Source organism: Setaria italica, chromosome V, assembly GCF_000263155.2.
Source record: "Setaria italica strain Yugu1 chromosome V, Setaria_italica_v2.0, whole genome shotgun sequence".
Taxonomy (NCBI): domain Eukaryota; kingdom Viridiplantae; phylum Streptophyta; class Magnoliopsida; order Poales; family Poaceae; genus Setaria; species Setaria italica.
The window spans coordinates 24,915,995-24,932,825 of NC_028454.1; the positions used below are offsets into that span (position 1 = coordinate 24,915,995).

General features: G+C 51.5%; 1 protein-coding gene across 1 annotated transcript; it reads right to left on the reverse strand.

The window, feature by feature from the left end:
- Nucleotides 1–1,032: 1,032 nt before the first annotated feature.
- LOC101752475 lies at nucleotides 1,033–1,979 on the reverse strand. The gene has a single exon (XM_004971856.2). The coding sequence runs from the start codon at nucleotides 1,888–1,890 to the stop codon at nucleotides 1,033–1,035; it is 858 nt and encodes a 285-aa protein (XP_004971913.1). The 5' UTR covers nucleotides 1,891–1,979.
- Between the last annotated feature and the right edge of the window lie 14,852 nt (nucleotides 1,980–16,831).

Sequence of the window (16,831 nt, forward strand, 5' to 3'; positions counted from 1 at the left end):
GCAGTAGTCCACCTAAATCTGAATGGGCTTTGGAACTGACAATAGATCTGCGAAAACAATAATTCTCAGTGCTTTAGTCCACAGTAAATGACAAGGGCTAACTGGATGGCAACAGGTGGAGTTTTGAAATAACTGATGCTACATATACATGGAAAAATTGAATTGAAATGCAACATGATCATGTTGTAGTTATCAGAAAAGAATTATTGCTAGGTAATGTTACCATCCACACTAGTTTTCAAGAAAAAGGAAATACGGGACGTTGTCAGTTTCAGAATTCTAATATAAATGTGTGTTAGATTCAAAACATAAGACACATAATTAATTTTCTCTCGATATTCTAAGCATAGAGGAATAGATGGTCAATAACTTGTTTGAACGTTGTCTTCACTCTGCATTGCAAATATGGAAAATTGCAGGTTTATATGGACATTCTATCAGTCCTTAACAGTGAGGCCCACCTGTTGATTTGCCAAATGAAATATCTTAACAAATATAACAGGCTTTGATTACCAACCCTAACCACATGAACAACTATCAAATACATTGTGCCATATCCTACTGTAAGATCTCAAATACACACAAGAGTTGCATATTTTAATTTCATCCATTCTTACGAGGGGAAATTATTACATTAAACAATTTTTCCTGCAGAGCAATATATGTCATTTAAAAGAGTTTCCTTAACCCATCTCCTAATGCAACTAATTACATGTTCAATTGGTCACCTCTACCATCAAATCATTGTTAAAAATTAACACTACAATAAACACTCTTCATACCGGAAAACATACACCAGACACTAAACTAATTAAACACTTGAATTGGAACCGTGTAGCAACATATTCAGATTTGTGGGATGGATATCGTTTCGATCTAGCACAATGGTCATGGTCTGAACAAGCAAATTAAACACGAGTGGCAGCCGAGGCAAACTCTATAGAACAAAGCAAATTCGCAACCGGAATCATGTGAACACGTAAGAATCGAAGTATCTGAATGAAATTGTTTAGTTGATCTCATATCACCTAGCTAGGAAGCTTGGGGTGACGATGCGTCCTGAGATCCCTCCGGCGGTGCTGGTCCATCATCTCTGCCTAACTTCCTCGCTACGGCCCCCCGCAAGAATACCATCAACGCCAACACCTGAAGCCTCTCCGGCAGATCGCCGTGCTGGAAAATGGACCACATCGTCAGCTCCACCAGCCCGAGCGTGGTGCGCAAGACCAGCTCCTCCGAGCCCGCGACGGCGCGCGGCGCGGAGCCGACCGTGGAGACAAGGACGCCCTCAACGAACGGCATCTTGTGCTCGAGGCGGGAAAGGTCGGGCACTGCGGCGTCGTGGAGCCACCGCGTCCCCTCCTCGTGTCGGCCGAGCACGTGGCAGAGCGCGGCAGCGTAGAGGCGCGAGGTGGTGTCGCCGGGGCGCTCCGCGGCGAGGCGCGCGATGGCGTCGCTCGCGTCGTCGAGGTGGCCGTCACGCGCGTCGAGGAGGGCCATGTTGATCCGGTCCATCGCCGCCTCCTCCGACGCCGCGTGGCCCTCCGACTCCGCGGACAGGATCTGCGCAGTGAGGTAGTCGCGGCCCTGCCGGAGCGTGCTGGGGTAGAGGGGCGCGCAGCGCAGAGCGCCCGCGAGGAGCGCCTGGGTGGCGTCGACGAAGAAGGAGGACGGTGTGAGCATCGCGCCGAGCTCGCGGAGGCCCGGGTGCGCGCGGACGAGGGCGAGGTGGCCGGTGGCAGCGGCGGCGGGGCCGACGGACGTCGACGGGGAAGAGGAGGGGGAGGCCGAGAGCGGGAGGGGCGAGGAGAGGTTCCACGAGACTACTGCAGAGGACAGGCCCCCGGCCGCTGCGGCGGCGAGGGCAGCGCCGCGGAAGAAGCGCGACATGGCCGGCGGCGGAAGCGGAGGCGAAGCGGTTGGAGGCGGCTCTTTGTGTGTGCTCGGGGCTTTGGCTCGTGCTGATTGGGGGATGGTGCTAACTGGTGACTGCTAAGAGGAGGTGGGGACGGAGAGGCCTTTTTGCGTGCGCGCGCACGCTAGCTGTGAGCCTGTGACGGTGCCTGACGGGCGACGGCTGGAGGGGGAGGGGAACGGAATAGAGCAATGATTCCAAAACTGTTCGGCGCTGCGATATAACCTGCATCTAAAGGCTAGTTTGGAAGCCCAATTTCCTGCAAATTCCCTGCCATTTCCCGCGGCCTTCTTCTGCGCGGAAGAGTTCCACGGGCCAATCAGGCGGTGAATTGGATGCCTGCTAGAAGAGCCCCCCGATGCAGCCCGTTTTCACTGTGAAAACTCACCCATTTTCTTTTCTTTTTTTGATAAAGATACATAATTAGAAGATAACAAACGAGACGAGTTCGGCGGCAACCACGCCATCCACGTCGGTAAAAATTTTTTACGCCATCAGATCTTGATTTTACGGCTTACGTGATTGGTCGGCAGTCCTACACGTTGCCATCTCTCGGCGAAAAAAAAAACCTCCCTTGAGGAAACTTCCTCTCGGGTGGAGTTTTGGAGCTCCAAAATCACCTCTTTTGAACCTCCTCATGAGTAGTAGTGCAACTAGGGGTGGAGTTTTGGAGCACCTCTTTTGCGGCTCCAAAACCACCTCTTTTGAACCTCTTCATAGAGTTGGTGGGTAATTACCCACCAATACCATTGGTTAAAAAAACGGTTTGATTCTATTTCTCCCAAGCCCCCCGCGCGGTGACTCCCTCCCTCCCACGCTGTCATCTTCCTCCCCCACCGCCCCTCCTGCTGCCCCTCCCGGCCGCCTGACCCCGCCGCCCCTCCTGGCTGCTGGCCGGCCCCTCCTGCTGCCCCTCCCGATCGATTTGGAATGCGGCGGCGGTCGGGGCATGGGCCGTGAGCGCTGGAGCAGCTAGCCGACAGTTGTCGGGCGTACTCCCTAGACCCACGAGTAGGCCTTGGACGGCCCACTAAGGGACGTACTCGGACATGATCAGAACAAGGATAGGCGTATCCTTCTCGGACTAGTCTTGTATGTTTATGGAAAACTACTCAGGCCAATACCGAGTAGAACTCTGTAACAGTACCCGACTAGGACTCAGACTTGTAACCCTGCCCTCCCGAGTATATAAGGCCGGGCAGGGACCCCCCTCAAACAGAATCCCTCGAGACCAGAACTTACATCAATACAAACCAACACACAGGACGTAGGGTATTACGCGATCTAGCGGCCCGAACCTGTCTAAATCGTGTTCCTTATGTCACCATTGATTTCTTGATTCTCGACGACTCTTACCGCATAAAAGAACACCTAGAGTACCCCCTAGGCGGGTTGCCGGTCTAAAACACCGAAAGCTAGCGCGCCAGGTAGGGGGACTCGTCGAGTTTCTCAACGCGAGCTCAATGGCGAAAGTCATCATTAGGCCCGTCTTCTTCATCGAAGTCGGCGCCTCCTGAGTTTTTGGATCCTAGTTCTGCGTCGCCGAAGGCTCGGGATCGTTCCGGCGCCAGATCGTCGACACTCAGGAGAAGAAACCAGAAAACCTGACCAGAAAAAATCAAGATTTCAAAGTCAACAAGTTCGAGTTCGACTACGCGTCGGATTCAACTTCGCCTCGGATTACTCCAACGTTTCGCTCGGGGGTCGGACACTGCCGACCCCAGGACTCAGGGTCGGGCGAGGTGGAGTCTCGCTCAGGGGTCAGGCCCTCTCGACCCTAGGACTCGGGGTCGGACGAGGCGGAACTACCCCTCCAAAGGGTCGGGCTCCGCCGACCCCAGGACTCGGAGTCGGGCGAGGCGGATTTCCACTCAGGGTCGGGCGAGGCGGAGCTACTCCCCCAAGGGGTCGGGCTCAGCCGACCCTTGGAGTCAGGGTCGGACTCACTTCGGATTCGGCGGCCCCAGTCAGCATCCAAATCAGGTTCGACTTCAAAGCGGTTCCCGCACGGACTCAGCAACGCGACAAAAGTCTACCAAGGTTTTCTTGCTCGAACCCCAGTTGAACTCGGGCATGACGAGGATGTTGACTCCGACTCATTCTACTCACCAGAGATACCATTATCTGGTCCAGCTCAAGGGTTGGTAATAACTTCGACATCACAAGGCAGATTCGTCCACTAGCCGGGATTGCGACCATCTTTTCTTGACTGTGACTACGACTCACGCCTCGTCGCCCATATAGACAACCTGCCATATCAAGAGGGCGTTCGACTTACGTCCAACCACGAAGCAAGCTACACAGAGATTGCTACATCAAGTTCCGGAAGCTACTACCCGGACAGGGAGATACTTGTTATTACTCAGAATAACAACTCGGGTACTAGCCAGAATAGAATCCCAGGCGACTAGCACAAATCGACAACATCTCTGAAGATGAGTCTACAGCCGACAATGAAACTCCCGAACAGCGCAACCAACGAAGGGCGCGCAATGCCACTCGAGCTGAGCGACGACAGTCGATGGCTACAAATATTCCTATAACAAATCTTGAACGGGCTTTCAACGCAGTCCAGGCTCAGGAGCACAATACTCCACTCGCGGCTATCGCTTCAATCAACCTTTTAACGACATTGATGCCTCAAGATAAGGATAACGCAGCCACAGCTCAACTCGTGCAGCGTGGCAACGGCCTAATCGCACAACTCGCAGAGCAAGCCTACAAGCTACTCGACAAAGAATCACCAATCCCATCCATTCCTCGCATTACATCGCATCAAGACGGAAGCAGGGGGGCTACAGATAAAAATGTCACCCCACGAAACGATGATGCAGTCAACCAACCCCGGCAACACAGCCAAGGTCCAAACAAGCATAAAGCTCCTACTCAACAGAAGGATGTGGGTGAAGCCAGCTGCACCAACTCGGTTAAAATTATTTGCCCTACTCGGAAGATCCGCGAGATGTCCAACTTCAGCGATCTACGAGAAATCCTCAATAGTCGGCGCAAACGAGAAGTCGACAGCTACAACCACTTTCCTGCTTTCACAAATCGGGTAATGAAAACAAAATTACCCAAAAAGTTCAAACCAACCGGCATTACCAAGTACAACGGCAAGCAAGACCCAGTTCAATGGCTGCGCTGTTACTCGCTAGCCGTCCAAGCAGCCGGGGGTAACAACGACACCAAAGTCATTCATTTCCCCATATGCATGGAACCCGCGCCACTAACCTGGCTCGAGTCACTCAAACCCAAGTCCATTGACTCTTGGGCCGACTTGACAAAGGCTTTTACCAACAACTTCGCCGGCTCCATGGCTAGACTAGGCAACAAAATCGACTTAAGACAAATTAAGCAGAAAGAGGGCGAGACCCTACGCGACTATCTGCGACGGTTCTTCGAAAAGAAGGCTACTATAGTGGACATCTCCGAAGCAGACGTCATCGAGTGCTTCCAAAACGGACTCTATGATCGATGAACATACCAAGACTTCGGTCGCCGACGACCAGCCGATGTCAAAGAACTCAAACTCATGGTGCAACAGTGGACCGATGAAGAAGACAAAGAACGAGAACGGTTCGGTTCCCACCACAACCGCGGACGCGACAACATCCACACCAATGACACGGATAAAAATCGGCATAACGATGCTCGGAACTCCTATCCGGGTAACCACAATCGCAAAAGGAAGCCCGACAACACCGTTGCTGCCATGACCAGCTTCGGAAAAAAGGGACATCACAGAAACGACGACGGACCAACCTTCACGGAGCTACTCAAAAAGCAGTGCCCCTGGCACCCGACTAGCAAGCACTCCACATTAGACTGTTACAGTATGCGCCGAGTCATGTAAGACTTACCCGCACCACCAACCCCTGAAGAGTACGCCAAAAAAAGAGACAAGGGTAAAAACAAAGCCCGCAACGACGAAGATGAGGACGGCGATTTCCAACCAGCCTCAAAAACCGTCAACGTCATTTTCGGCGGCATTCCCGGCACTGCATCCAAGTGAGCTAACAAACTCGTACTCCGGGAGATCATGGCCATCGAGCCGACGGACCCCACACCGCTAAAGTGGTCGGAAGTTCCAATTTCTTTCAGCAGAAAAGATCAATGGACAAAATTTTCAGAACCAGGCCATTTTCCACTAGTCCTGGATCCAGTCGTGGTAGGTTCAAAGTTAACCAAAGTACTCATCGACGGCAGGAGCGGCCTCAACGTTATCTTCGCCAAAACATTAAGGAAAATGTGCCTCGACATCACTGAAATGCTTACCCCAACAGATTCACCTTTCTACTGCATTGTACCCGGAAACGCGGCCATACCACTGGGACAAGTTGTCCTTCCAGTCACCTTCGGAACTAAGGAACATTACTGCACCGAGTACATCAGATTTGAGGTCGCCGACTTCGAGACATCTTATCACGCCATACTCGGACGGCCAGCACTAGCCAAGTTTATGGCAATACCACATTATGTCTACCTGGTACTCAAGATGCCAGGTCCCAAAGGAGAGCTCACGCTACGAGGAGATCTCTGGAGATCCTACGAGTGCCACACCGAAGCCGTGGAAATTGCTACGACTACTCAATCTCCTAGTCTCATGCAGCAAGTCTTCACAGCTTCAAAGAAACTCCATCCCACTGAACTAGAGATCCCGAAAAACAATTCGGGCTTCGCAAAGGTGAAACCCGCCAGTGAGCAAGACTTAAAATCGATCGACCTCCAGACCGGTGATCCTTCCAAAACAGCCCTAATCAGAACAGGGCTGGATCCTAAATAGGAATTCGCGCTCGTCAGTTTCCTTCGGGCTAACCATGATATCTTCGCTTGGAAGCCGGCTGACATGCTAGGTGTGCCCAAGGAACTGATCGAGCATTCTCTCAACGTCAATCCCAAAGCTACTCCAAAACGGCAACGACTACGCCGGTTCGCTCAGGACAGGCAAGACGCAATCAAAAAAGTGTTGGCCAAGCTACTCGCGGCAGGATTCATCAAGGAAGTTTTCCATCCTGACTGGCTCGCCAATCCCGTGCTTGTTCGTAAGAAAAACAACAAATGGCGAATGTGTGTCGACTACACCGACCTCAACAAACACTACCCGAAAGATCCTTTTTGGCTCCCCAGGATGATCAAGTGGTTGACTCCACCGCCGGATGCGCCTTGCTATGCTTCCTCGATTGCTACTCCGGCTATCGTCAGATAAGCCTCAAAGAGGAAGATCAAGCCAAAACAGCGTTCATCACGCCCTTTGGAGCTTTCTGCTACAAAACAATGTCCTTCGAACTCAAGAACGCAGGAGCAACTTACCAAAGGGCTATACAGATGTGCTTCGAAAAGCAGCTTCATCGCAATGTCAAATCTTATGTTGATGACGTCGTCGTCAAAACAAGACACCGGGAGGAACTCATTGCCGACTTGGAGGAAACTTTCTCCAGTCTCCGCGCTTTCCGTTGGAAACTCAATCCCACTAAGTGTGTCTTTGGAGTACCTTCTGGCAAATTACTCGGGTTCATCATTAGCCATCGCGGCATTGAGGCCAGCCCGGAGAAGATATCTGCCATCACAAACATGCAGGCACCAGCCAGCATTAAGGACGTGCAGAAACTCACAGGCTGCATGGCCGTTCTCAACCGATTCATCTCGAGACTTAGAGAACGGGGACTACCCTTCTTCAAGCTTCTCAAACGCCAGGACAAGTTCAAATGGACGGAAGAGGCAGATAAGGCATTAACACAACTCAAAGACTTTCTGTCAAAGCCTCCTGTACTCACCGCTCCCTCGTCGAACGAGGACTTGCTCCTATACATCTCCGCTACTACTCATGTCGTTAGCATAGCAATAGTAGTCGAAAGGTCTGAACTGGGCCACGCTTACAAGGTCCAACAACCTATCTACTTCGTCAGCGAAGTACTCTCGGACTCCAAAACTCGGTATCTACTGATACAAAAACTCCTATATGCTATTCTGCTCACCTCCCGGAAGCTGCGCCATTATTTCCAAGAGCACAACATCACAGTCATCTCCGACTTCCCGCTCGGCGAAATTCTCCATAATAGAGATGCCACGGGTAGAATCTCCAAATGGGCAGTTGAACTCGGAGCTCTTACTTTGAACTTCAAGCCAAGGACAGCCATCAAGTCTCAGGCTTTGGTCGACTTCATAGACGAGTGGACCGAAAATCAAGTACCAACTCTAGTCGAACGACCAGAACATTGGGTAATGTACTTCGACGGATCCCTCAAACTTGAATGCGCTGGCACAGGCGTCTTACTCATCTCCCCCAAGGGAGACCAACTCAAGTACGTGCTGCAGATATTCTGGGAAGCATCTAATAACGAAGCCGAGTACGAAGCTCTACTACACGGCCTTCGCCTCGCAATCTTCCTCGGCATCAAACGACTACTGGTGTACGGCGACTCCCTAGTCGTCATAAACTAGGTCAATGAGGAGTGGGACCGAAACAAGGACAACATGGACGCATATTGCAAATAAGTCCGTAAACTGGAAAACAAATTCTCCGGCTTGGAGTTCCATCACATCATCCGCGACAACAACGTTGCCGCCGACATCTTATCCAAACTGGGCTCAACTCGTGCAGAAGTTCCAGCAGGAATTTTCGTACACGAACTATGCAAGCCATCCATACCAGAACAGGTCACACCGCCAGTAGTCCCGACTACTGATGCCTCCCGAGAGATCATGATGATAGAAGTCGACTGGAGGACACCCTTCATCGACTACATCAAAGATCACCAGCTACCATCCGACCAGAATACAGCTGAGCAAATCTCCCGACGAGTAAAGAATTACGTTCTAGTTGGAGACAAGCTCTACAGGAAAGGTGCATCATCTGGAGTACTCATGAAGTGCGTCACCAGAGAAGATGGCCAAGAAATCCTAGAAGAGATTCATAGAGGAATCTGCGGCAACCACGCCTCTTCGAGGACACTAGTTGGCAAGGCTTTCAGGGCAGGGTTCTACTGGCCAATGGCTCTGGCTGACGCCAAGCAACTAGTCCAGAAATGCAAAGGTTGTAAATTCTTCACAAAATAGCAACACGTGCCAGCTTACAAGCTAGTCACAATACCTCCAACATGGCCATTTGCCTGCTGGGGGCTCGATATGATTGGCCCGTTACCAACTGCGCCAGGAGGATTCAATAGAGTACTCGTGGCAATCGACAAGTTCACCAAATGGATCGAGGTCAAACCGGTCACTTGCCCCAAGGCAGATCCGAGTCCTCGACTTCTTGGATGAAATCGTACACCGCTATGGTTTTCCCAACAGGATTATCACAGACCTCGGGTCAAACTTCAATAATCACAACTTTTGGGAATATTGCAAGAATAGCGGCATCGATGTCCGCTATGTCTCGGTTGCTCACCCACGAGCCAACGGTCAAGTCGAGCGTGCTAATGGCATGATACTCGATGCTCTGAAGAAACGACTACATGACGTCGGCAACACCAAAGGCGGCCGATGGCTCAAAGAGTTACCCAATGCCTTGTAGGGCCTACGTACCCAACCATGCAAGACTACGGGACTATCACCCTATTTTCTGGTATATGGCTCAGAAGCCATATTACCTGCCGACATCATGTGGCAATCACCATCCGTTGAACAATACGGATATAGACAGTTTGGAAGGAACAAGATGCGCAGCACTAGTGCAATCTGCCAGATACCTTGACGGTTTAAGGCGTTATCACGATCGCAACGTCAAGGAAAGATCTTTCAACTCGGGCGATATGGTCCTTAAGCGTATCCAAGACACGTCAGGATTGCATAAACTCAATTCACCGTGGGAAGGTCCTTACTTTGTATCAAAGGTGGCAGGACCCGGATCTTACAGGCTCCAGGAGTTCTCAGGAGAACAAGTGCCAAATTCTTGGAATATCGAACATCTCTGTCGCTACTACCCATAAGCAGCACCCAAGTAGTCACTTCAATATCCCTACTCGGGCCAACTGCCCGACTACCAACTTCAAGATAACTTCGACATGAGTTCTCTACTACAAGGATCATTGCCCCGGTACAAAACTCTTCATATTAATCTCTACTGAAACAAGAATACATCAAGTTACAAACGAGTACAAGGACTCGGCTTACACGAAGACTACAAGCAACTGCCTACTGGCGGGCTGCATTTAAGCCTCAGGCTTTTACTATATCACAAGGCCACTCAGGTCTGCCGACCGCAGGAAGGGCCCACACGCAAGGAAGCTGCGAAAAACGTAGCCATGCCCAGGTATCCTACCCAAGGCACCGCCAGGTACTCCATCACCGCCATCGCTTGGACAACGGCAACGCCAAATCTGGCAAGACGCACCTAGAGGGAACCAAGGCTGCTCTTTTGCTAGCCTTGCGAAGCCCATCTACTCTATGGCCGCACCTCCACCTCTTTCAGAGCGGGATGAAGACCGCGGCACTCATCACCCATCAGTCGCGAGTTCCAGCGCGTACTCCACTGGATCAGGAGCTGCAAGATGAGGCGTGCGATGAAACCTCCTACGAGGATTCTTCTAGCATCGCGGCTATCCCTACGAGCGCAGGAGTCTATGGAGCGAAGGTGGCCTCAATCTACGAGGAATCTTCTAGCACCGGTGCACTCTTTGATGTCTCTCTACACTCAAACAGAAGCAACCGCAGGCAATCCATCGCTACTCAGGAGCTTGAGTTGGTTCGCCCACCAGATGGCCCTATTTATAGCCGAAAGCTCCAGCTACCACCTGCTCAAAAGTTACTATGCACCCGTGATTAATGAGTCTGACGACTCCTGATTCTGCCCATGTGACTGCACTCAGGTCGCAATGGACAAAGGAGCACAGTACACCCGTGCATCCGCAAAGGACAAAAGAGCACAGTACACCCGTACATCCACAAAGGACAGACGAGTACAGTACACCCGTGTCCCTCAGAAGATGAGTACTCAAACAAGTATTACGACTACTCGCCACTCGGGACTACTACGAGCCAAGCATAGCCTACATGTCGGGGGCTTCGGCTAACTCCGACCCCAGGGTCAGGCGAGGTGGAGTTTTCACCCTCGACGAGGTCAAGCTTAGCCGACCCCAGGACTCAGGGTCAGGCGAAGCGGAGCCTCACTCAGGATCCGGCGAGGCAGAGCTACCCTCCCATAGGGTCGGGCTTCGCCGACCCCAGGACTCAGGGTCGGGTGAGGCGGAGTTTTTCACCCTCGCAGGGGTCAGGCTTTGCCGACCCCAATACTCAAGGTCGAGCGAGATGAATCCTCCCTAGAGGGTCGAGCACAGCAGAGTTGCAATACTTCGGGTTTCGACAAAATGGAGTAAAAACTACTCTTCGCAAGACAACGACAACAAATCCAAAGGCTTGATATTCAATAGTATCAATGTACTCGGTACAAAAACAAGATTACACACAAAAAGCTCAAGGCTCTTCTAAGAAGACAAACTCCAACATCTTGGCTGCAATAGGCTCCGCTTCCTCGAGGTACTGCGCATATGCTTCCTCTGTGCAGTTGCGAGCCACGCCATCTCCAGCCACTGCCAAGTCTGCCCTCGGGTAGTAGGACTTCACAACTACAAGAACCTGTTTGCAAACAGTCTTGCAAAGTCCCGCCACTTTACTCGGGGCAGCTCTTAGTCGCTCGACTAGCGATTGCGGCCCTGCGCCTTCCTCCACGGGGGCTATAGCATTCACCAAGTCTTCGGCCGCTCCAGACAACTCTTGGAGTTCACCACGAAGCCTTCCCAAGGTCTGGGCATGATCTCTGCATGCCACCATGGCCATGGCAAGCATCACGCCATTCTGCATCTTTCGGTCCCGCTGATGCTCGCAAGCAGCTTGTGCTTCTGTGAGCGCGGCCCGAAGATGTTTGGCTTCATCTACCACCCGGTCATGAGCGTTCCTCCAATCAATAACTTGGCTCCTTGCAGCTGCCTCCTGCTTCTTGAGCTCTACAAAGCAAAAGGACTCAGGCCACAGCCAACTCCAGTTGGACACACCCAAAGTAGTCGCAATGCTTACCTTGATACTTGTTCAGGGACTTGTAGCGGCTCTCCAGTTTTTCCTGCAGAAACGCGTGATCCGCGCGTTCCACGGCAAAGGACTTTGCCCCGACTTCATGAACCCGAAGAGCTTCTGTCAGCCGGGCACATTCCTGCTCCAACTGACGGCTTCTTTCCTGAAAACACCCAAGTAGGGTATGGTGAGTTTCAAGCCTCACAGCTATCCGAGTCATGCAATAGCGAAATTTACCTGGAAGCTCCGGAATACATCAATGGACCTCTGGAACTCCAAATCAGAAGGCAAGCTAAGTACTGGCCTTTGGGTACTCTTCACAAGATGAGGAATCGTACCCAGAGCAGCGCCTACAACATTTAAAACGTCAGCTATCAACCACGACTACAATAAACAGAATACAGGCACTTACCTGGAGCAGTCGTTTGTTTGGATTTCTCAACAACAGCCAACACTCCGTCAGACGATGATGATAGACCGGCACTCCCCGAGCCTGACGCAGCAGCAGGAACCTCCACTGAGCGAATCACGTCTTGAAGCATCGACATAGTAGCTCCAAGACGGCCGGTGTCCACCTCGGGTACCTTTTCAACAATCAGGTCCTCAAAAGGAACAGATGTTGTAGTCGAAGGGTCTGGCACTATCCCTGTTTCTACAGGGATAGTGTCCTCTGCATCCCTACACCAACAAAAGTGTCACTGCATGATTCCAAGACAAAACCAACGTCATTCAAAAAGAAATGAAAGCTCACCGGGTTGAACGTGGTGGCAGTCGCACACACTTCTTCTTGGCGACAGGCGGCCGAGTACTAGGTGCCACGGGAACAGCCGCCGGCACCGTCTTCTCACCAAGATCTACAAAATCGAAGTCAAGACCAACAATACTACTCAAATGAAAACAATCGGAAGGGACAACGCTTACCACTGGCGATCACATTGGACAGCAAGGTGCCAGTAGCAAGTACTGGTGACACCTCCTTCGCTACTCCAGCCGGCAGCCCCAGAACCGCCTGGTCAGCAATGGGCGGCATAGCAGCTGACGGAGTTAGCGCGGTTAACTCGGGGGCTACCACAGTTTCTGTTGATGGCACCTTATCCAGCACCGTGTCAACAGCCGCATCACCGACTTCAGGGTCGGACATGGCCATTTCTTCAGAAATAGCCTCATCTACAGTCTTTACGAACCAAAAAGAAGATTCACCACATCAATAACGAATTTCAAGTTCGTCAGTAATACACAAGTTATCGACTACATACCTTGGTACCCCGAGACTTCTCAGGGGTCGAAGCAGATTTAGCCGTAAACACCTTGCGGACTACTCTACGTCTCTTGACGGGAGGAGAAGGCTCGTCCTCCGATTCCTCGACTTTAGCTTCCGACTCTTCTTCCAATTGCGCCAAGTAGCCGGCAAGAACTCGGGACTTCAAACAACAAATCGGTGTCAGCAACAAGAATCACAAGTCAAAGAAGAACAAGTCAGGAGGCAAATACTTACCACTTTTGGCTCGTACCAGGCGTCATACTGACGAAGGGCTGCAGGGATTACTGGTACTCCCTGGTAGTTCCTAAAAAACTTAGCCAGCAGCGCCTCTACGTCATCATCAGATATGTCCTCATCAGACATACGCGATGGATCCTTCAGACCTTCATACTCACTTCCCGAGTGAGCGCGTTTTTGAAGTGGCTGGACCCTTCTCTTCAAGAAGCTGGCCGCCACGTTGATCCCAGTCAAACTGAGTACCTTCAACTCGGTGATCTGCTGCATCAGGAGATCAAGCTCAGGGGTGTCCTCGGGCTCGCTTACCCAGTTTTCCGCATGCTTGGGCGCGTGACCAGTCACCACAGGCAAGCGAGGATCATGGTTCCCGATGTAGAACCACCTTTTCTTCCAATCCCCATGGGAGTCGGTCAGATTATACTCAATATACGCATTCGAGTTCCTGAGTTGGAACTCGGTGCCTCCAAAGATTTCTGTTCGCTGGGCACTCGGCTGAGGCTTGCAACGGAACAGCTTCCTAAACAACTCAAGACTTGGAGGTACTCCCAGATAAACTTCGCACAGATGTACAAATATAGACATGTGCAGCACTCCATTGGGATTCAAGTGGACGAGCTGAAGATTGTAGTACTCGAGAATACCTCTGAAGAAGTCGGAGGTGGGCACGGCCAGTCCCCTTTCCACAAAATGAGCAAGCATCACCGTCTCGGCAGGATGTTCCTCACACTGCCACGCATTGGGAAACGCGGGGCGCCATTCAAGGATCTCCTTCGGCTGAAGGAGCTTGGCATCAACTAGCGCTTGGACTCCTTCCTCCTTCATCACCGAGTGTTGCCACATTACCCCAGGTGGCGGCGGAGCAGTCTGGTTTGTCGGCCCCACCTTCGGCGCCGGCAGCACCAACTCCTTCCCTTTCTTGGATTTGACCTTGCCCACCGCCGGAGCCTTGCCTTGGATCTTCTCGGGTTTCTTGCCCATCTTCTTGGAGCGCATTCGATGGACTCAACCTCAAGATAAGGAAGAGGCTTCCACTCAGATCTATCTCACAAAGCGGCAATAGCGGAGGCGGCGGCACTGGCGGCGGCGAAACTGCGAGCGAAGGCGCAGAGGAGGAGGAAGAACAGATCTAATGCCCGTGCGGCGTCACAGCAACCGAAAAAGGTCTGTCCAGATTTATCTCTGCCAGCTCCGATTTCGACGCGTCAGTTGCACAACAGACAGATTAATCGCGTATTAATCGCAATAAACACCCAACGGCTACTGCATTCAACGGATTGCTGACCACTTCAACGACAGGAATCGCCTAAGTGCTCGGGGGCTGCGGGTACCGTACCTGTTGGTCAGTTTTTTATTTTTCAAGATCTCCGAGGGTAAAATGGGCAAAAGCTGGTTTGACCCTAAGCCTGATTCTTCGACTCAACCTAAGGCTCGGGGGCTACTCCATATGGAGTGTGATTGACATCGCACTACCATATAAAATTACTCAGGAACAGAGATAACTCGAAGCTGCAGAAAGAGTACCTTCCAGCCACGCGACAGTACTCGAACACTTCAGCCTGCAAAACTACTTGGGTAGTGCCTGCAGTGCCCAAGACTATGGCGCACGACTACAAAGTACTCGGGGGCTTGTTGGGCGTACTCCCCAGACCCACGAGTAGGCCTTGGACGGCCCACTAAGGGACGCACTCGGACATGATCAGAACAAGGATAGGCGTGTCCTTCTCGGACTAGTCTTGTATGTTTATGGAAAACTACTCGGGCCAATACCGAGTAGAACTCTGTAATAGTACCCGACTAGGACTCAGACTTGTAACCCTACCCTCCCGAATAAATAAGGCCGGGCAGGGACCCCTTCAAACAGAATCCCTCGAGACCAGAACTTACATCAATACAAACCAACACACAGGACGTAGTGTATTACGCGATCTAGCAGCCCGAACCTGTCTAAATCGTGTTCCTTACGTCACCATTGATTCCTTAATTCTCGACGACCCTTACCGCATAAAAGACCACCTAGGGTACCCCCTAGGCGGGTTGCCGGTCTAAAACACCGACAGCTGTGGCGAGGAGAGACTTGGGGATCCTGACAATGAGGACCTGCGAGGCGAAGGGAGCGTCGAGGCAAGTAAAAAAAAGGAAGAAGAAGATGATGATAGAGAAGATGACAAGTGGGGCCTGAATTGGGGGGAACAATGACAATCCACACTGAAATCAATCTTTTTTGGAGCTGAGAGCACTCTTCTAGCCAAACACCCTATCTAGACTACTCCAACTCCACCCAGAGCTAGCTCCACTTGGAGTTTTGGAGTGGAGCAGCTCCACCCAGAGCTGGAGCCATGCCAAATAGGACCTCAATCACGGCCGCCACTCCGCCCGAGCCTTCCGTGCCACCGCACTCCTACCCCTCATCCTCGATCCCCGCCGTTGCTCAGGGCAACTCCAACCGAAGGGGGCGTACGCGATCGGCCCGCCCCTCGCGCCTTGCCGACGGCGCCGCCAGCCGCGACCGCGCCAATGTGGGCAGCCGTGCATCACCCGTGCCTTTGCCCCCCCCCAGCGACCCGTTCTACGTGCGCACCGGTAGGTGCTAGTAGTGCCTGAGCGTCGCCCCGCCCTCCCTCCCAACCCTCCCTTGCCTTGGCAAACAGGACTAGCCGCCTCGCCACACGGATTTCGCCGTGCCATGGCTCTCCCGGCGCCCCTCCCAGCTGTTGCCGCGGGCTTCCCTCGTGTATTGCTACAGGTTGGAGCATGGCACCTCCGAATCCTCTTCCCACTGTTTTTGGGCAAGTCTTGGTGAAGGGAGATTTCCCCGTGATTTCTTTGTGATTAGAGATGGTATAAATCCATATTCTTCTTACTATTTGTGCTTGACTTCAAACCTTGATCTGTACTTCCTGTCCTTTGATCGACTTTTATCGGCTGTTCATTCTTAATGTGCTCAACTAATGGTTCCTCTTTGTTTCTGTCAGTGCAGGCTATGGGCAAATGGTTCACACCTAATTAATACGCGACAAATGTTAATCCCAATTTCCCCAGCCAATCTGTAATGTTATTTTAAGCACAACCTTAAGATTCCTTTCATATGTTTTGAGTATAATTGAATCATATATAGAGAAGCTAGAGTCAAATATCTGCAATACTCATAGACTATTTGAATAGTAGTCATCATCTGTGGCCTTTGGGTGATGTTATATAGTCTGGAAACACAAGTACTTTTCTTAGATCAAGAAAAAAGTGCCTTCTTTTTTTTTTCTCTCCTCATGCTGACTCTTTTCCATTTATCTTTTTATCTTAATGTTCTTTTCCTAACTTTTGAGGTTTTCTTTCCGGAATGAAGGTTGCACTGATGGTAGTGCATGTCTTTGTGCTGATTTGTTGCTGATAGTGCCAGGTAAGTCCATGCCCATACT